At 39.7% G+C, this 21,897-nt stretch overlaps 1 protein-coding gene across 1 annotated transcript in view; it reads right to left on the reverse strand.

Annotated features, from left to right (window-relative positions):
• The window catches only part of DISC1 (DISC1 scaffold protein), a gene marked incomplete at its 5' end in the record, with an annotated part of 189,232 nt that overhangs the window by 137,852 nt on the left and 29,483 nt on the right, over positions 1-21,897 (reverse strand). Inside the window, 3 exon segments of the mRNA XM_082305578.1 lie at positions 573-808; positions 4,747-4,876; positions 8,230-8,380. Coding sequence (XP_082161704.1) covers positions 573-808; positions 4,747-4,876; positions 8,230-8,380 — 517 coding nt within the window.

A 21,897-nucleotide genomic window follows, 5' to 3' on the forward strand; every position in this document is an offset into this window, starting at 1 on the left:
TCCATTTAAAGGAACCATACGCTGTGCATCAAACTGTAGGTATCCCAAAAGTCTTCATGCTTTATCCCTTCCCCCACTACCTCGAGTCCACTTCCTGAGCCTAATACTCATCACATCGGACTTTATTATGATTGGAAGTTCACTGAAGCAAGAAACATCTCTAATATTTATTTGGATGGTGCCTAGTACACACTTTCAGACTGAGAGAAATATGTTGTAATTACAGCATTACCAAGCTGGGGAAAAAATTCCACCAGTTAACAAGAAATAGTTTAAACTGATTATATGTATTTATCAACTGTTAATACCTACGTTTTCTGTAGGTGGCTCTGTACCATAAAAAAAAAAAAAAAATATTAAGTGCAAGACCTTCAAATAACTACTAAGTCTTCCTTCCTGATGAAGTATATTAATATTAGAACTTCAACATCTGTTCTTAGAAAATTTTAAAGTGTCTGAATCCAGCTAATTAGCTGGCAGAATTATGAAGAAAACAACTGACAGCTAATTTAACAGTACCTCGGGAAGATACAAGGCTCTACATCACTGACAATATATTGAAATCTAAGTACCTCTTTATAGTCCCTGGAAGATCCAGACTGAATGGAATTTGATAGGAGGATGCTAAAGTGTCATCCACAGCCTTGCTTATTTCCTGTAGTTCTCTCAAAGAAATGGAGCCAAGTAAAGCAGTCAGTTCACAGTCCTGTGACTGAATAAGCCTATCTTGTTCTTCAATTTCTCTTCTTAGCTGTTGATCTTTTGCTTCTAATCTGGCCAGTCTTGCTCGGAGATCTTCAATTTCTTTCTGCATAGAACAGAAAACTGAGTTTACTATGAACCCTGTCAAAGAAACCCCTCTGCCCCTAGAAAAATGCAGTGCAAGTCTCAGAAGTAGCATGAATTAAGATTGTCCAATTTAGCACAACACTAAATGAGAAGACATTCTTTTGTTGACACACAAAAATTCTTATATCTGTTGTATTTAGAAACTCTAGTGCTTCCACAGTCTGAAACTCCCCACCTCCATTTCAACACCAAATTTCAGGTTCCTCTTCCAACACCAACTGTCAGTCACCTTTTACCTTTCAAATACACAGGTATTTCCAAAGTTAAAAACTTCCCAAAAACCCACAAAATCTCAGTTCAACCATGACAACAGAATCTTGCTATAGACTGGCAGCTGAAGTGATCAACCATCTATCTGTCCTCCTGCAGAATATCCCTGCAATGGTTCCTCTAGGCTTCCAATCCAACATCAGGTACAGGATGCAAGTGGTGAATCACTGACTATCTGGCCAGTCCTTCTGATTACTAATATTTAATTTTAATTAAAAGCACAAAATCCTTCCCTTGACTTAAAATGACCAGAGCTTCAACCTCAGTTGCACTCATCTTGCCAGAAGTTCAAACCCCGAGCATTATGATACTGATGTTTCTTGCAAGAGCACGTTCTAATTTTTCCTTGAAAACCCAACAGATAGCTTGCACCCAAGGAAGGAGCACTTCATGAAGGAGTCTGGGTTGCCAAGTTAATAAAGTTATTTAATACATGGCCCTTTGCTCACTTGTCACAGAATTTGAAGAGTTAAAAAAGAAAAAAAAAAATCAAAGAAGAACTGTTTGCTATCAAAGTAGTTGAATGCCATACTGGAGAATTTGATTCTATTCCTACATTTCTTAGTCTCTGTGAAACTTGGCAAGCCACTTAAACTATTATCTCAACACACAGCCATAGACTGAATGTTCATCATTTTCTATACAACCAACAAGAGAGGTCTCTGAAGTGTATCTATACACTCTCAACAGAAATCAAAGCTTGTAATTCCATGCTTTGACCATATTCAGTCCAGCTAAAATAAAAATAAATTAAAAAAAAAAAACAAAAAACTTTTTCAGGTAAATAACTAGGCATTACAAAACTGACATTAGAAATGACCATATAGCTTTTTCTGGTAATTCACTTCTTCATTCTCTATCTATAAAATGGCAATAAGAATTATCTCTTCACCCAAAGTGATGTTATGGAGATAAAATTAAGTGGCTTTGAATCACTTAGATGCCAAGTTGATTAATGCTGTAAAAAGAGCCCATTCGCAAATTAAATCTCCATCCAAAAGAGGGCTTGAGTGGCATACCGTAAAAGGGTTCTGGGGCCAAATACTGAGTAATGAAGATAAAATGGTATTCTGAATATCTGAACAAGCACTTTCCATCTTCAGCAATGTATGAGGCAGGGATCCAGGAAAAGAAAAAAAAAAAAAAAAAAAAAAAGACATGCTCACACAATTAAAGACTCTGATAAGACATAGATGCTATGCACAGATACCCAACTTTGGTATTTCTTTGCTTTTTGAGTGCTTCACTTTGAAACCTTAACATTCTTTTAATGTTTTCAATGTAATTTAAGTGAAGTTTAGTTCACTAATGCTCATTTTGTCAATAAACACATTTTCAGGTTTGCTGCACTGCAACAAGCCCCCTGAGTATCACTTAAAAACAACAAGAAACAGCCCTTGCACGTTCAAAGGTTGACTGGCTCAAAAAAATTCAACTTATATTAGTGCTGTGCACTAGATTCATCAATTATCTTCCTCCTTTTTTGGTTTTAGATTTAGCGACAAGAGAACAGAGTGGCCCATGTTTCAATCCACAGGCATTTGTCAAGGACAGAAAGGTCAGCAGGCCAGAAACACCAGTTTTGTTTCTTTCAGTCTCAAATTAGGCTTTTAGTGTGCACAAAGGACAATTCTGTCTCTGTGTTACTCGTTTGGGAATACTGCCAAAATCTTAGTAGGCCCTACTTAATACAAAGACCTTCATATTCTATGAAAACGTAGTAATTGCAATCACTGCAATAAGCAACCTGCATGAAAACAGAAAGGGAGATGAACAGAATTTGGTTTTACAAACACACTTTTAGTACTGAAATGTTTTTACAACATAAATAGATACCAGAAGCACACAATCTGTATTCACAGAGAGAAAGCTGTTCTGCTTGGGAATAGTTCACAGGCATTCTTGGGAGAATGGAAATTTTAGTCAGTAAACTGGAATTCTCTCGTGTTCTTTTCCAGAAATGCCAAGAAGCCTTTAATGTGCTCTTGGTCAGCCTCCAGGGACTGATAAAAAGGACTTAAAGTCTCAGCACGGAACAAAAGATGATATTCAGCTCACTAAACATAAGCTAGAGTTCTACCTTGTGGATTTGAGTTTAAACTGAGATTTCTAACACGACAGCTAATCAGTACTGATTGTAAACCTCCAACTTCAGTTTTGGGCCAGTGTTCTCCAGGAAGTACAGATTGCAGTAGAAACATTAATATGTAAATTTTAGACACCGTCACAGGCTCTCTCAAATCCCTGAAGACAAATGAAGAACCAACAGGAGAGAGGGTAGAAGGAAAAGGAAGGTAAAGTAGGGCTGAGAGGAAAAAGAAATAGTAATTATTTCAGATCATGTGAGATTCTGGGCAGGAGCAATCCTTAAGGGATGCTGGGAATCACCAAACATCACAGGTCAGCCTTCTCCAGAACCAGGAATTCATGATAATTTTGATCAAATGCTCATAAATAGCATGCCTGTACAACGATGCGACTAATTTGTGCCTAGTATAACTACATAGGAATGAAGATTCACCTGGAGCAAGTATAAGAACATTAGCTGGCATGGAGTCTTAAGTACAGCAGTTTTCAGTTGAATAGCTTGAGGTGGCTGGCTGGACATCTAGATTACCAAAAATAGTTTTCTGGACAATAATAATGTTGAACTAGACTATGTCTCCTCTTATATGTTGATGAAATAAATCCAAACAATACAAAAGTGATGACTAGGATAGAAAAGACATTTCTTCATCTAAGTAAGATTTTGCAATGGTCATCTAAGATGCTTTTCTCCATTTCTTTCTAGTTTATATTTATATGTGTGTGTGTGTATACACACAGATGATTATACTATCAGATCCACCAAAGGAAGAAAAGTATCAAAAATAATGAGATTACAAGACAACACCACAGAAAAAAAGAAAACTAGACCTACTAGCTCTCTAAGATGTCACATTGCTGAGTGTGATCACCAAGGTTTAAAAGGAGGTGGAGAAAAGACTTGTACTAGACAGTAAACCGAGATTTTTGAAGGACAGTGAAAAGAAAGAGCTAAATTTTGCTTAAAAGGCTTGCAGATTTAAAATTGGACAGAAGCCATCTTAAAAACATTCCATTTGCCAAATTACCACATTGCGACATCACATGTCAGTGCAAAGTTATTGTTGGCAAATGCCGACTGCTCCATGATGATTCCTTCATCCTTATGAAATGCATCAATCATCTTTCAGGAACAAAGGCTGGTAAATCATGTATTTATAGTCAATTCTAACCAGAAATGGATGAAAGATTACTTCCTTCAAAACTTTTTGTCTTCAAATAAGAACTTCTGAAGATCAGTGAAATATTAAAATGGCAAATTAGAACATAAAGACTACACTTAAAAAGATAATGAGGGAAGTTAAAGCACACACAAGACACCAAGCCTTCCAGTTCTGCTTCTCCATAACGAGATTAACACAACTCCTGTGGCTGCCATCACCAATCATCACTTAGATTATCAACTGGACTACAGCCAAGGCTCTAATTGCTGCACAGAAGCAAAGTCACTATTACAATAAATTTATTTAATTCTATGTGACAGCTTACAAGCTTTTCTCCACACAGCACTGGTTCTTATAGACAATTTTGCCGTCCTGTTACCTGTAACCATTTCTTTTCTTGAAAAAGTTGGTTTCGTTTTGTGGCCGAAACTTGTGTCCTCTCCTGATAAGTAGATCTCAAAAGTTTATGTTCATTTTCATGCCAAAGCTGGGTTTCTTCATGTCTAACCCTTTGGAAAAAAAAAAAGAAAAAAGCTAAAAATTAGCATTATCTCTGAGTATCGATATCTCAAATAGTGATCAGAATGCTACATGTTACCTTCAGAGTCATAACACTCCATCACCAGAGTGATTACATCTTAAATGGATACAGTTAGAGAACAAGAGATTTTTCTTTGGCATGTCTTCCTTTATTATCTCAAACATTTACACTGTTTTAACAACACGCTGAAGAAGGAAAAAGGAAAACTTGTATAGCTTCAGGCTTCCCCCAGCTTTTTCATATTTCAGAAATTTATCCATCACTGCCTTGAAAGAGACAAAACTAAGGCATGTAATTTCTATCAATACAGAAAAAAAAAAATATCTCTTAGACAGAAGTTTAGAAACTTGCCAAAGCCATTTTTGCAGCTTCTGTCAGCTTTTGGAGACTACATTAGAGATCATCTGGAGTGTTTGGTCCACGATGCCAAATTTTACTTCTCTCTTGCACAGCGAGTTCTTTCAAAATCACAGTCAGTGGGATTCCTCACAGTGGTCTGTGCAGCCCTCAGCTGTAAATGTTTGCATGATTGGACCCCAAGGTAATCAGTGCATTACATTAAGTGTCAAATCTATAATCAGCCTCTCAGAATGCACATGCAAACAATGCAAACCTATTTTGTCTTGCATGCTCCTGCATAAGAGCATGCGTGCTTGCAAGGCCTATTGCATTTCTGTGTCCAACTCCAGAGACAAGTGCGTGCATTTCCACATAAAGGGTACAGATGCATTTCAATATCTTGTTTTAAAAAAAAAAAAAAAAAAAAACAACTCTGTCTCAAACAAAGGATGTTTCTGAAGCATGATTTCCCATGGTAACCTTGCAAAGCAAGTACATCCATGCCACATACAAAACATGCATCACAAGTCTGTTTTAAGCATGATTAATCACACAATTATGATCTCCATGCACAACTGTTTAACAAGTGTGTAGAACAAGAGGGTCCCGTCTCTTCTGCAGGACCATCAGAAGACAAGTATGCTTTGCTCCCTCTCTGTGGGCTGAAGAATGTACTGAAAAAGCAAAATAAAACCCTGGCACTAAAATAAATGGCATTAATACTTAAATAAAATAGACATAATGAGAGTGTAACTGTATTTCTGTAATAATAAAATAGATCAAAGAGACACCCATCTTCCAAAGTGCTAGGCCACCACACGTGTGACCACACTTCCCAGCAGCTCGGAAGGCACCATCTTTTTGTAAGAGCTGCATCTTTCCGAGAGCTGTATGCAACAGAAAATTCTGAGTGGCTGGTCAAAATTTAGGAAACATTCTAGAATAAACATTGGTTATTCTCATAACCTCCTTGGAAATCCCATGTACATCTGCCTACTTGATACTGAGGAAACAGAAACAAGATCTCTCTGATCTCACCAAGCGTGGGTGATTGCACGAACACGGTATTGTTCCTAAGCTAAACATAACCAAACCTGGCTCCTACCACCTGCCTCCAATATCCTGTGTCAATACCAAATGCATTCACCTAAAAACTCATCTCATAATTTAATCAAGTAAAACAAAACCCGGCATGAATTTCAGTCTCATGTATTAAACGAATAACTGCCATACACACTTTTCATTTTAAAAGTTATTTGCAAAAAGATGAGACTGGCTTGACAACAGTAAAACTGCAATGATCTGGTCTTCTGGGACTAGTCTGATCATCTTTTTAATTTTCCAGGTAAAAAAAGAAATCTTGGGTATATTGGTTTTGTTCCAATTCAAAAAGAAAATAAAAGCTGAGGCCTACAAATTTTCCTTGAAGAAGTGGTCATGTTTCACACCCTGTACTATCTAAAAATACTGTTGGAACAAAAAAAATTTTAAACACCCCTATTGAAGACAAAAGGTACGCTTGCTGCATCAACAAGAGTCAGACCACAGACAAAGCGATGTGAAAGGCTACAAGAATCACGCGAGAAAAAGAAAGGGTGTCAGAACAACAACAGTCAAACTCAAGCTCAAAGAAAGGAGTGTGCACAAGACAGAAAAGTGAAGAGGGTATTCATCTGACCCTGAAGAATGGCACTGCTCCCAGACCTGTACAAAGAGAAGAGTTACAGACATAATCATCTAAAGAACAGGAACACTTTCATAAATGTATACATTATATATAAATAAAAATATGTATTTTATATATAAAAATATATTATATATACATTCTATAGAAAAAAATAAGCAGACTATATATTTCAAGGATGCTTTAGTGACTCAGTTTATATGACACTGAAGACAACACCACCTCTAGAGCCAAAACCATTACTACAAATTAACGCATAGAGAGAACACATCATAATGACAAAATACAGAATGTTCTATCCTCATCTTTAAGGAATGGTAAAACAGCTTCTTCGGGCCTCAGAAGGTAGAAGGAAACAGCTCTGAGGGAGTGCAGTTTGTTTTAAACCTGCCTCATTACTAAATACTATAAATAGAACCTAAAAATACCCTTAAAAGTCTCAAATTTCGCAATAAAATCCTATCATCTGTACTGATTTTATCTAATTTTCATGTATATCAAAAATTACACCCTGATGTATTGACTAGCACACTGCAGCCTTTATATGTACAAGCTACCAGAAAACAAAAAGTTTTTCTTCTTTCATTTGTGCTATTACATTTGAGAATAGTTTCCAATACCTATGAAGAATCCTCTTACTTCTAACAACAGTAACCAGCAGCATAAATGAAGAAAGACCTAGAAATAGAGACAACTCTTTCTTTTCTTCCTAAGCTAACTACCTCCCTTGGGTCATCCAACACATCTCACATTCCCCCAGTCTTTGAAGTTGTTATCCCTTCAAGAGAAGGCTGAGAATTTATTTTTATGACTTTGTACAGTGCTGAGCACATTACTGCCACCTAACAAGTGACGCATAAAAGGAAGCTCCCAAAGATCTATGCATATCAAAAAAGAATCTGTTTTTACTTTATATTTAAATAGCCTTTCATCGCCTGAAAAGCAGCATCAGAATTAACTCCATGGGGAACCATTGCTCAAGCTGCCTTGCTGTTGTATGCTCAAGCTGCCGTGTCAAGGATTCAATCCCCTTCCCACTCAACATCAGTGAGAAAAGTTCCATTTAATTCACCAGGTCATCACGATCAATGTTTTTCAGGGCAATTCTGAAAGAATTGTAGAAAGAAAAAAAAAAGGGGGGGGGGGGGGGGGAGGGGAGGGGAATTTTCATAAACAAGCTCCATATTGATATGTTAGAAGGTCCTTAAAACTCTCTATTAAAATTATTCATAAATTGTTTCCACATTTTGAGAAAAACAGAAGTGGCATTTTACATAATAAGGAATCAACAAACTTACCGATGATCGGCAGCCCAGCGCAATGCTGCTTGAACTTGGATAATGAACCTATCCAAAAAACTGCTAATTGAAGGATGCCTTGAAGGAAGCCGAAATTTTAAAGAATTTCTCTCTTTCTCCAGTTCTTCCAGTTTCCGTCTAAATTTATCAGCTAGAAATTAAATAACATTTTTTAAAAGTTACTTAACAGTGATAAAAAGGTTCCATTTTACCTGAAGAAGAAAAAAGGTTGATCAACAAAAACCAAAATCCACTTCACAGATGTTTCTTCCCCTTTTGATAAAATATATCAGTCTGTTTTGCTCAAGGATGAATTACTAAGACTACAATGGAGAACATCAGATAACCAGGATGCTAAGCTACTTTCCTCTATGACAAGGACAAAACTGCAGGCTTCTCAGCACTTTCACAGAGTTTTTATTTGGTAAGGCTCCAAAGAATTGGCTCAAAGTTATCATCTGTGCTCTTTTCCTAGAGTAACAGCTCTGAATTCAATTCAAAGAAAACTCCTACTCTTCACTGCTCCAGTTTCAAAACAATCGTAGATGGCAGTTATACATTTAAAGTCTGACCTTTTAAAAAATTGCACTGTTATTAGGTCAAGAACTGAAGAATCACATATGCTATGTCAGCAATATATTTCAGCAGAAAATGCACGTGCAATTATAGCAATTAAACAATTATCTCATTCCAGGCTCTCCCAAATTATGCTTACTTTATCATCCAACAAAAAGATTCACTTTCAACTTTAAATAAAAATAACAGTGGTCCTTAAGAGAGTGCTTTGACTCTAGCATAACTCTAGGAATTTCTTAGAGTAAGCACTTCTTTATATAAGTTAGTAGTTATTTTGTTTTCTTTCCCTGTGTAGAAAACAAAGGAACATAGTTCCAATTACAAATTATTATTTCTGGTACGTCTATTCTCTATAGTGCCAGTGTACTAGCAAAAATCACATACGTGACAGATAACAAGCCTGGCTGGTCCAAGCCAGAACACCTTTGATGATACATTAGTCAAATCAGAGTTTTGAGCTAGCCCACAAATGGAAAACCTTTACAGTTCAGTACTTTCCTCGTGACCTCACTGCCTACAATTTTGCGTGATTAGCATTTCTTCCCTTCTAACATTTTCAATACAACATGTTACTATCAGAATAACATCCATCTGTGCGTGCTTTTTACTGCTTATTTTCTTTCTTTATCCTCAAAGGGGTTTTAAGAAGAGGGGGTGTTTACGTTTGCTGATCTGGTGAAATGATCCATTTTTTACAATAATCTATCATTAGCATTGATCTTCCTTCTGCTTCTGTGCAAATGGGGTGGAATAAAGACACAGGACGTACTATTGAGACTAGATCTTCTCCCCAGGCCAGCAGACTGTTCCAGGGTAATTAAACTCATGTTGTTGTTATTAGGGTGCAAAACGCTGCCAAAAGGCTCTAGCGGAAATGATCACCAAACAAGTTACTGCAGGGTCCAGGCCTTGCCCCAACAACCACATGTACATGTGTGCACACTCTTCCTGCAAAGGAGAAACATCTTTTCAGCAGTGGAGGTGAACCACATCTGTGGTGTGTTTCCCAGGGACCACAGCTAAACAGATTCATCCTATCCCTATCACCACAAGGAACCTGGGATTTGGGCCCAGATGAGACTTCTGAGCCCATGCTTTGACCAGAAGAAACATAATCAGCATTCGCATTTCGTGTGGAATTTCAAACACAGCCATCAAAAATACCACTGTTACAAACAGAAAAGCAAGGGCTGGTTGTGACCAATGATCACCAAATGCCAAAACACATGGAAGCGCCTCATTTTTACTCAAACCATTCACCATTGGGCTTCCCGTGTTACCCAAGCGGGACTTGTGGCAACTCTCTACAGCCATTCAATGATGTTGTCATTGTTCTTCGACATAATTATGGTCACACTATGTTTGTGCATTCAGTTGTTTCATCGTTCTACTCCTACCCATCCTGGCCCTAGAAACAGGCTATTTTGAGAAGGAAAAAGAGATGAGGGGATCCACGTGCCAGATCACTCTCTCTCTCATTAATTCTTGGCTGCATCCTCCTTTATATATTCCAGTCTACACAGAATTCAATTAGTTTCTACTAACAGACGTTTCTAAATAATTTGTTTCACTGGCATTTTATAAGTACTATTGCTGGCCATATCTGCTCGTCATCTCTCAGCACTAAATGATGGTTTACCCTTTCAGCTTTGCGGTTAGGGGTTACATCTCAAGAGACTCCACCACCACTGAGCTGAACACTGCAGCACTCGGCTTTTAGGCTCCTCTCCTGGAAAGGAGACCCCTCGGTTTCACGTGGCTGATGTCTTCAGTGCATGGAGAGACCAAGGCACCTCAGTGCCAGCTGCGGAGCAGGGAACCACGCAAATAAGGCTTATCTCAGTCCAGCTTCCAGCACTGCAGCTCAAGAGAGATCCGCATCAAGCGGAAGTAATGGAAATGATCACAAGTCCAGCAAATAGGACATGTGAAAAAGACAGCAATAAGCAGAGTTCCTCGATCTGGTGTGAGTAATTTCCAGTACTATTACATACCAGGAAGCAGCAAAGAAAGCGGTAATACAATGCTTTTCACCTCTCCCCAGAACGTGAGTCGCAGTAAAGGAGATGAGGAAAAACATTATAGATAGTAAAGCACTAACTGCTTGGGACGGCCAGGAAATCTCCACCAGTGTTGGTTTTCAGGTCAGACAAACAGCTCTCAGGAACAGCTCTGGCATAGTTTTTAAGGTCACGGCCAGCAAGATCACATGTTTTCTCCTGAGATCCCTTCTCACCGTATTTTGTAGGATTTTCCAGCCAAGAAGCAGACACGGAAGGCCTTTGCTATCATAAGCCATCAGACTCAAGGACACCACTTCCTTTTACCTTCATTTTAAGTCTTTTAAGCACATTATTTCAACACAGAAAAGACCTTCACAAGATCCCAGAGCTCACTAATAGACTGAGATACCGAAAGAAACTACACACTCTCAGATACCTCCATCACACACAAAGGCTTAATACTTTGCTCCTCTCTCCCATACTTCACTTCAAAATAAGTCATTTAACACACAGCTTACATGCAAAAAGCAATCCCTCCTGTTTGATGTTCTTAAATGAAGGAACTTTAATGTATCCAATGCATACTGTTTTACAGACAAGCATTTGGAATAAGGCTTAAGTCTCTTTACCAGCCTTTTATTTCACTGTATTCTATTGCTAGCTTGCTGCCTTGCAACAGTCCTACAGATACCCTAGACGAAGCTTCTACTTCAGTGCGAACAGCCAAAGTCAGTCCTTAAATTACCCTCCATCCCAACCCGTTACTGCCTGGTGTACTTCAGACATCCCACTCAATTTAAAGCCAACCCAGGGTACAGGCCTGGAAGATGCTGACTAACTGCTGTTCTCAATTAAACAGACAGCAGTCGGAAAACTGCATTGTCTCCAAAGATCATGTTTTGTAATAGCTTTGAGCAAAGGAAGCAATTTCCATAATTTTTAATTGACCATATGAGAACATCTGGCTACCTCTCTACTTTTTACATATTCTGATGTTGGTTTTATTCCCTTGAAGAGAAGGTTCACTTTATCAGAACTATTTATCATCATTTAAAAAACATTTAAGAAAATTACTACAGTAAGGGTAGAACCTCGTTTGCTACATACTGCATATATTTATGTTTATTTATGTCTGTTCTTTGCTGATAGGTGGGAAGATGATCAATCATGCTATTCTACAAATTGCTGGACATTAGTTGAACTAGGTGAAGAAACATTTCCTTAGAGAAAGCCATTTGATCCTGCCCCACAATCCTGTAAAGAACCCCCTCCCTCCTTCCCTCACTTCCCCCAAAAATCTGAAGGATCGAAAGCAGGATTTGTGCACGGTTTACATGTGTAAATCACACATTACAGCCCTAAAATCTTTTTCTTACCTGCTAGATACTTCCAGAGCCAGGTAACCTGCCCAGCATTCACTTTCTTAAAAAGGTAAAGCTTCCAAGATGACCGAAGTGTTTTTGTACACTCAGCATCAAAGATATTGTTACCTATTTCATAAGAACTAAACAAGTCCCACGTTCAGATCCAAAGACCCTCTTCTAGTAGTCTGTCTCCAACCACACACAGCAGCAGGCCTTTAGAGAGACTAAGAACCAGGGTGCAAAGTGCCCCTCCACCTTGATACTGCTCCTGAACCTCTAATGTTTGTCAGCTGAAAGACGTCCTGAGCAAGACATTACTCCTAGATCAAGAAAAGGGGGAAAAAGAAAAAAAAAAATCACCAACATCTAACCACCACAAACTTCTCTTTTCTCTGGCTATCTATGCATTTGGCCTCCAAAATATACTGTGACAGAGAATTTCAAAATGGAATTATGAATTATATAAACACATACCCCATTTGGTAATTTTAAATCTGAAGTCTGATGATCTTATTAGGTGGTTTCTTTTTTTTTTTTTTTTTTAAACTAGAAATAAAACAAAGCATTCCTTCTTCACTTTCCCTGCACATTAACAACTTAGGCATTGTCAGGTTCAAATTGCACCACTCATTTTCCAGGACAGAGACACTTACATTAGCTAAAGCAATACTACAAAGGCTAGAAAGTGAGGAATCTAATGCAGCGGTTGAATATGTGACTGAAATGCAGCTGGAAAGCAGACTAGTAAACAAGGTGTCTATAGCCCAAATACTAGCATTGGCTGCCTGAAAAATTACTTGCAGGAGAACATGCAGACCAATTCATATCCAAAATAGGGTATGTAAAGACATATACTGTGATCAGAAATGAAGGTGTTACAAGCAGCTGGAGTATGCATGTGCTCTTAATTTAAGGATAAAATAATTAACCATTTAACAGTACCAAAAAGATACACAGTAGAAGACAGTCAATTCCTTGCAAGTCCTAACACACCAGATATGTGTAAAACGGAACTCCAGATTACATTTGGATAGTTGAACGGGTAGCCCTTACCATGTGCCGTCTGGTCACTGGTGCAGAGCAAAACCTTTTCTACCTTCCATTCAGCCCGGCATATGGAAACCAACAAAATAAACCCGGTGCAGAGTTAAACTGCACACCCGGGCAAGGCTGGCCCCAAGAAGGCACGGGACTGGGGACAGACACTGGAAGAGCCTGTTGGAGTGACAGGAGCAGCAGCTGTACCCCAGAGCTGTGCCTACCCTTCTGACTACATGGACCAACAGGAGCACATCTACAGAGCAAAACAATTCAGCACTGAGCAACCACCATCTGCAGTTCAGAGGGTCTTACTTCAGACTAGGTTCAGTGTAGTCCCATGGACCAAAGGCCAGTTAGTAGTTGGAGCCCCTCGGGTACACCGCCAGAGCACATCTTCAGACTTTGTTCCACCTGAAAGAAAACCAGTCCATGCACTCCAAGACTGTTCTACAATGCAAAGCAAAGTACGGTCAACAGGACAATTGGGAGATTCCCTTCAAAATCTCACACACCTAATCTGAACCAAAATGCTATTTGGGCCAGGGTCCTTGGAATACTTCCAGCAGTCAGTGGAAAAAGCAGCTCCTGGAAAGGCCAGTAAGCAGAGACTAAAGCTTTTCAAACAAGGCTATCAGCCCCTGGGTACCATAGCCAAGCATTCCTGGTCAGTTCATAAAAGGCTAGAGCATAATGGCTGCTAGAGCAAAATGCAAATGAAATTACCACGCTTACCCACCACTTAATTTTTTCCACTCCAACCAAAAAGGCAACTTTGTGAAATTAAGCACTCGAGTTATGCTCTTGAACTATCAAAACGACCTTGAGGAACAGCTGAGCAAATCAAACTCCTGGCTGCTGAGCATTCTTTGGAGTCAGAAGCAACTGCTACAGAAATCACCTCAAAAGCAGGAGGGCCAAAAATCTGCAGTGTGCTACAACTCCATAATTCTTTGTTTTGTGTGTATTCCTCAGTTATTTGGCGCTGTTAGTAGAGGTGACAAACCCTTCTGATTCCTGCTTTACCCTACTGAGTTTGCCTCCGATTCTGGTGCTAATTCAAATTAAAAGACTAGTTACCTGAAGAGTACAAGAGAACAGGTCTCCTGCATTCCCAGCCAAACTCAAGGCATCAGAGTAGCCAAAACGCACACCGATGACCTGATGTCACATTTGATGCCGCGAGCTTCCCCTACTGCAGGTGACATCAGCTGTCTACCACCTCTCCACTCCTTTTTCTTTCCTAGCAGCAAGAAACGAGTATACACAAATTGGGTGGGGGAGGAAAGGGAAGGGAACCTAGTACTAGAAATAGTCCCTGTGAGAGAAGCAACGGAGAACAGTGTCTGAAGGATTTCTTACAAGAACTGCTCAGGCAGACTCTCTGCCTCCCAGCAAGCTCTGCATTTCCCCCCATCAGTCCACACCAGCTACAAGCCAGGAAATTGCTGTGTCCTTAAAACATATATAATGTTTCAGAATATAATGTACCGAATGTCAGTGTTGCAACAGAGTTGGGAAGTCTGAAAGCTTTAAAAAATACAAGAACAAACACGTTTCAGCTGTTACGCTTCTTATAAGAAGCGGCTTGACACACTGGCAGATATTGATTTTTTCCCCTCTAATTCATATTGAACTTAAGAGCATTCAATTTAGGCTTTGAACAAAAGCTAAACTCTCAGAAGTTTCACTGATGCTTCCCCCAAAGCACAACACCAAGTTTCCCACCTACAGTTTACAGCTTAACACTGAAAAGACTATGCTGTATACGAAACTTCTTCCCAGAAGGGTGCTAGTGCAAGCCTAGCGTAGACTTCCAGCATAAATTTTGACCAGTGCCCCTATTTCGTAAAACATCCATAGCAGCAACACCGCTGACAGACTGCTGCTCAGATCTGTAACATTCTCTGTCTCTCGGCAGTAATTAAACACAGTAGTGATTTATGGGCTCAAGCCATAGGACTCAGTGGGTTTTGTGAGGGTGTAGGTACAGTTACTCTCAACGTCAGCAGGAAGATTAGCGAGAAGCGGCAGAGCCAGGAAGGTTCTTCCAGCACACCTCTGGGAAAGGAGGGGGGTGAGAGCCCAGCAGGAAACGTCGGAGTCCTGACTTGGGTGATTAATCTCTTAAGTTACTTGGCCAGCATTACAAAAATTTTGCTTTCCCATGTTTCTTTCTCATTACCGCCTGGCAATGATGTAGGCTATCCTCACAGCTGTTCTTTCTGGGCTGAGTTTAAGGCACATCAGGACTATCTGGATAAACCTACATCACAATTTCCTGTAACATGACTATCCTGCAAGCAAAGTAGTTATTATTTGCCACTATCATTTCACACAAGAGCCTCCAATGCAGCCTCCAATCATACTAGGCTCAGAGAACAGGGAAAAAAAAAAAAAACAACAAACAAACAAAAAAACCCCACCTCCTACTCCAATAAGTTTACAATCAACAAAACAAATGACAGCCAAAAAGACAAATGGAGAGGACAAAGCATCAGACATACAATATGGGTGAAAATGATGTACAATAATTTCAGTGTACCAGAAGCTGCATAATCTCCACTGCTCTTAATCTGATACTTTGAAAAACATTAAGTTTTTATAGTATTTTTAATAGTAAGAGCTTCATAAGTATTTTACATTACAGCATAAACTAACCACTTCCATAATTTTCTAAATGCTGGAGAAATTACATTTCTTGAAGTGCCTGACATGCATAACAGTTGCTGAAACGGCAGGCAATTTTCTGTATGTGGCAACCCCTTACTCATCTCTGTAATTGCACTAAAATAAAGGTACAATTCTATACGGTGTCTATCTCATATAGTCTTCATCTTCAGATTTGCTGCATTTGTAAATTCCTTTGAACAGCACAAGGGGTTTAATGCATAGGCATTTTTGGAGACATCATTTCTGTTTTAGTCAAGACACAATACAAAACAAACAGTGCCCTGTTGACTGTTTGCTTTTCATATTCTTTCATAAACATCAAATTTCCAATGAAACCACTGAGATGCCTACATTTCTAAAATGACTTTACAGTAAAAATAATTTACAATAACATTGAAAGATACATTAAAGGAAAAAACAAGCTGATTGCTAGTGTACTTTATTTGATATCAACATTATTTTGTAAGCAGTGCTGACAGTACTGTCACTACATATGAAATTGTACAGAAATAAAAGAAAAACACGTACCACTCATTCCAGGCTGAATCTGCATTTTTTAAAAAGTAAGGCTATGCAGTACAATGGCACAGATCCCTATTCTGAATTAAATTCTACTCTTAAAAAGATCCCTCAAGACAAGGAAGCTAGCAGAAATCAATGCAAAGCTCCTTGGCTTGCAATATAGCTCCTTCTTTTATTGGAGATGGTAGAGGAAGAGCCTTGGTAAAGGCTTCCAATCAGCACAGTTCACATACATGAACAACTGTCAGCTATATATTAATGTTGACTGGGGATGATTCAACCGCAGCTCACTATGTCCCTTTCCTTGTTCCAGGAATCTCTAAGCCAACATCTGCCTTTCTTCACTGCCTCTGAATAAATGTCATGGGTTGATTAGAAGACAGGCCAGTCAATTAACAGTGAAACAATGCAATATTCTACAACTAATTACATTATATTGTGAGATACTGGTCATTTTTATAAAGCAAGTTCTAAATACTCTAACAAGAAATTAAAAAATCTGATGGACTATATCTGGACTTTTATATGAAGGATTTTATGACTAGAGACACAGATTATGTTGGGATTTTTTTGTACCAGGCTCTATTTAAGCACATATTGTGAATCTAAAGTGCTTTGTTCCAGCTGTCAAACAAAGAAAAGGCTCCTTTGTTATTGCCTAACCTGAATATATTGAGAATACCATCCTAAAGGACACTGTTTGAAAGAATTTTTTTTTTTTTTTAAGTGATAGAAGTCCAAAACTAGTACAGATAACATATGAAGTGTTCTGCAAAGGTTTATCTTCATACTTTTAAGAGCCATGCGGTAAAAATGCACAACAAAGCAGCACAAAGTCCCGGCTCAGAAACACCAGTGAGTAGCTGTAGAGTTGCTTTAAGTTGAAGTTTGAAAGAAAATAGCACAGATTTTAAAATGCAGTGTATACTAAATTGTGCAATGTTCCCCAAGGACTGTAATATGTGAAGAAATTGGCTTGCAGTTCTGCTTAAGCCACCAGCTACAGATCAGCACCATCAAAACCAAAATGCAATTAGACAATGTTATCTTCCTTCCGTGGCAAGGCACGCTGATGAAAAGGTATCAAACGTTCTTTCTTACAGAACAGATATGCCACACAGAGAACTATAAAGAGAATATAAATACGTGCACACAACCCCAAACCAATTGCTCTGAAAACTGCAGTGGGGAACTCTACAAGGAAACTTGAAGCTTTGCCCTAGAAACAAAAAGGGAGAAGATAAAGGAAGTCTTCATGGCAACTGAGCTTAAAACAGCACATCCATTCATTATAGACGAGTACCTGGATGCCAGAATTTTGGTTAAAGAAAATCTTTTTTCTTCCTCTCTTGCTCCCTGCATTCCCCTTCATGAGTTCCCACAACAGTGCTCAATGTTTTCTCGTATTCCAGGTCTCCACTCTCACATTTAGTAGTCTATATAATCACAAACACATACATCTAATTTCCTCTTTCATTGTTCCTTCCTTATGCCCAATGCTCTTCAAGAACTAAGACTTCGCCCTCGAATTAAGCCGATACCCTTCCCAAGCACTCTGGATCAGTAGATGGAAAACCAAAAACTGTTTAAAAACTACTAAAGATGCTAGCTTAGTTCAGCCTAGCCACATTTCCAATTTCCACCATCCATCACTGTTCTAGCACCCAGAAGTTACGCTGTTCTACTTCATCCAGAAAAGGCCACATTCTAAGAAAGCATGCAACAAGAGAGAACAGTTTACAATGCTTGTAATTTGTTCTCAGACTGTTTTGCCTGCCATAAGTCAAAAATCAATTCACAAATTTTAAAATTTTATAGACTCGTAGAATGGTTTGGGTTGGAAGGGACCTTTCCAGGTCATCTGGTCCAACCCCCCCTGTAATGAGCAGGGACATCTTCAACTGAATCAGGTTGCTCAGAGCCCCATCCAGCCTGACCTTGAATGATTCCAGGGATGGGACATCTACCACCTCTCTGGGCAACCTGTTCCAGTGTTTCACCACCCTCATTGTAAAAAATGTCTTCCTTCTAGTCAGATCTAGTAATTTCCACCAGCTCAAGGAATCTGACTTCAATGACAAAGGAAATCATTTAAACACAGAATAGTTCCTGACTGTTAATATCTGGTGACTTATTTCCTGCCCTTCCCTTTGAACTTGGCCTCACGAACCAATTTCCTCTCCTCAGAAACTCACAGGCACCCTTACACCTCTGTTTCTCCCCACTCTGTTTCTCTGCCCCTTCATCCTCTTCCCTTCCCACACCCTCCACCTCAGCTAGCATCTGCTTCTTCGGTCTCCTTTCTTTCCCCAATGTGATTAGGTTCCTCCTGGATTTCTGCTGGACTTCGAATTACACTGCCAGATTTACACAGAGGCCTCCATCAAAACACCTTTTTCCCCCACCACACTCCAGAATGTAAACAAAGGTTAGAATAAAATTAACTTTTGATGGGGCACAGAGACACAAAAAAAGACAAAATAAAGCTTTTTAGCTATTTGACCTACACATGCTCTTTACTTGGCTTACATATACAAATACCAAGATCTTGCATGTTTCCTAACTGCCATCTTCAATATTGCTTTCCCAAGACTGCTTTTGGTACCAGACTGGGGGTAAACACAAAACAATTTAAATAATTTTGGGCAGTGACAACTGTAGTTGGATCCTGCAACTCTGGAAGGCAACAAAAATATAGACTATCAAATGTAAATGCTGTAAACCCTTTTTTTCCCCCCAGAAACTGTATCTCAAGCACACTTTTTCTAATTTATCCCCAATTTCAAAACATTCAATATTTCTTGACATTCCCAAAACGGCACCAAATTCTGTAAAAAATTCAGAAAGTTTGTGGCGTTCAGAGCACCATGCAAAGTAAACCTCTCTACAGAAACGAGTTCTCACACTGAACTGGAACAAAGCCACATCTCATTGCAAGAACCTCAGAGGAGGCACTTCCTCTGTTATCAAGTTGTACTTCGTATCAGCAGCTTCGCGGCAGCGCAACGTATTGCCCTGCAAGGCACTACCTTCCGCCAAAGCGCTGCCCTGAAACAAAGACTTCTCCAGCTCCCTACGCACGTGTTACAGTCCTCGTACCACCTACTTACTGCCATGAATTGTTCCACCCTGTGAAAATGAGAAGACCTTCCCTTAACTGGCACAGAAACTCAAGGAAGACAAATAGCCCCAAGCAGTCTTTACCTTTAAATGTTTTCTAAATCTTCCAAAACAGAATCTTACACATTATGTTGCTGAGCAGCTGTGTTTTCACAAGTAGCTTAGACCAGCTGCCTACCAGCAAACAAAGGTCCCAGGTATCCCTGTTAGATAATGACTCCGTACTGGAAGTGATATACTTTCATGGACTGCTGTTTATTTAGATCCATCTAAAAACTAAAACAAACAAACAAAAAAACCAAACCAGCTCAGCAGGTTCTTATTCTAAAAACTACTTTGGTTTGCTGAGCTATTTCCCCTTTCATGGCCTGCAAACCTCTGTTACGGAAGATGAGCAAATCTAACACACGTCCCTTGAAACAGTAGCTGTGTGTTCTGCATGTGAGGAACAAAGCCTTGCAAAACTCAGATTTCCACCACAGCACAGTCATTTATAAAGCATCCAATCCAATCCATACCACACGACAATAGGGTGCAAAGCAGAGCTGGCAATGCAGGGGCACCACCCCTCTATATCCATACCAATGCATCACAGTAGCGGTAGAGTTGATGTACCTGCCTAATTGAATCCCTTATGGAGCCTTCCAGACACAATGAAGGTGGCAATTTTGACAGGCTTAATCTTGGATTTGGCCAGGGAGCAGGGGGAAACAAATACAAGGCAGGCAGCCACCCACACTCTGTGCGGTATGGTCAGAAACACAGGAAACACTTAGATGACTCACGCAAAAGTCCAATATCCTACAAAGTGTTCTAAGAGTATCTCAAAATTCTCCGTTTTCCCACCCTCACTCATACACCAGCATTTGTACAGAATTTCTTGTGGAATTATCATAGAATCATAGAATGCTTTGGGATGGAAGGGACCTTTCAAGGCCATCTAGTCCCACCCCCCTGCAACTGGCAGGGACATCTTCAACCAGATCAGGTTGCTCAGAGCCCCATCCAGCCCGTGTTTGAACGTTTTCAAGGATGGGACATCTACCGCCTCTCTGGGCAACCTGTTCCAGTGTTTCACCACCCTTATCGTGAAAAATTTCTTCCTTATATCTAGTCTGAATCTACCCTCTTTTAGTTTAAAACCATTACCCCTTGTCCTATCACTATTGGCCCTGCTAAAAAGTCTGTCCCATGTTTCTCATAAGCCCCCTTTAAGTATAGAAAGGCCGCAATAAGGTCTCCCCGCAGCCTTCTCTTCTCCAGGCTGAACAACCCCAGCTCGTTCAGCCTTTCCTCATAGCAGAGCTGTTCCATCCAATTATCAATAGCTCAAGAGTATTATAGCAAGAAAAACAACAGTAAAGAGTTGTTTGATTTCCCTGTAGGGAGCTCACAAAACAACCTATCCATCTGCTATGCATTGGAAAGATTGAAGTGAACACATGAAAGGAATTAACGTACAACACCTCACCAGCATAGGTATATTTTACTTACTGCTGGTTCCCATAAGGCTCTTAAAACACTGAACGCTAACCAAACCATCACAGGATCCTGCAAATTTTAAGCATAATGTTAGAAAAAAATTAAAGGGGCAGGGGGGGAACCAAACAAAACAAACCCAGGAGTAGTTACAGGCATAACCAAGACAGCCCATCAAGAAAGAATAACTTTTCTTAGTCCACAGTTTCTTTTTATGCATCTACACATACCTACATTTTCAGGCAAAAAAAAGCAGTAGAGATATACAGCACAGTTTCATGGAAATGGTTCTGCCCAGGACCAGGGAAGTGATCGTCCCCCTGTACTCGGCACTGGTGAGGCCGCATCTCAAGTACTGCATTCAGTTTTGGGCCCCTCACTACAAGAAGGACATCGAGGTGCTGGAGCGTGTCCAGAGGAGGGCAACGAAGCTGGTGAAGGGTCTAGAGCACAAGTCTTAGGAGGAGCAGCTGAGGGAGCTGGGGTTGTTTAGTCTGGAAAAGAGGAGGCTGAGGGGAGACCTTATCTCTCTCTACAACCAGCTGAAAGAAGGTTGTAGCAAGGTGGGTGTTGGTCTCTTCTACCAAGTAACAAGTGATAGTCCCAGAGGGAACAGCCTCAAGCTGTGCCAGGGGAAGTTTAGGTTGGATATTAGGAAAAGTTTCTTCACTGAAAGGGTAGTCAGGCACTGGCACAGGCTGTCCAGGGAAGCGGTTGAGTCTCCATCCCTGGAGGTACTTAAAAGACGGGTACATGTGGTGCTTGAGGACATGGTTTAGTGGTGGACCTGGCAGTACTAGGTTAACAGTTGGACTTGATGATCTTAAGGGTCTTTTCCAACCTAAATGATTCTATGATTTTACAGCTGTGCCAGGTGGCTTCAAGTCACACTC

This window comes from Platalea leucorodia (assembly GCF_965183815.1).
Source record: "Platalea leucorodia genome assembly, chromosome: 3".
NCBI classification, from domain to species: Eukaryota; Metazoa; Chordata; class Aves; order Pelecaniformes; family Threskiornithidae; genus Platalea; species Platalea leucorodia.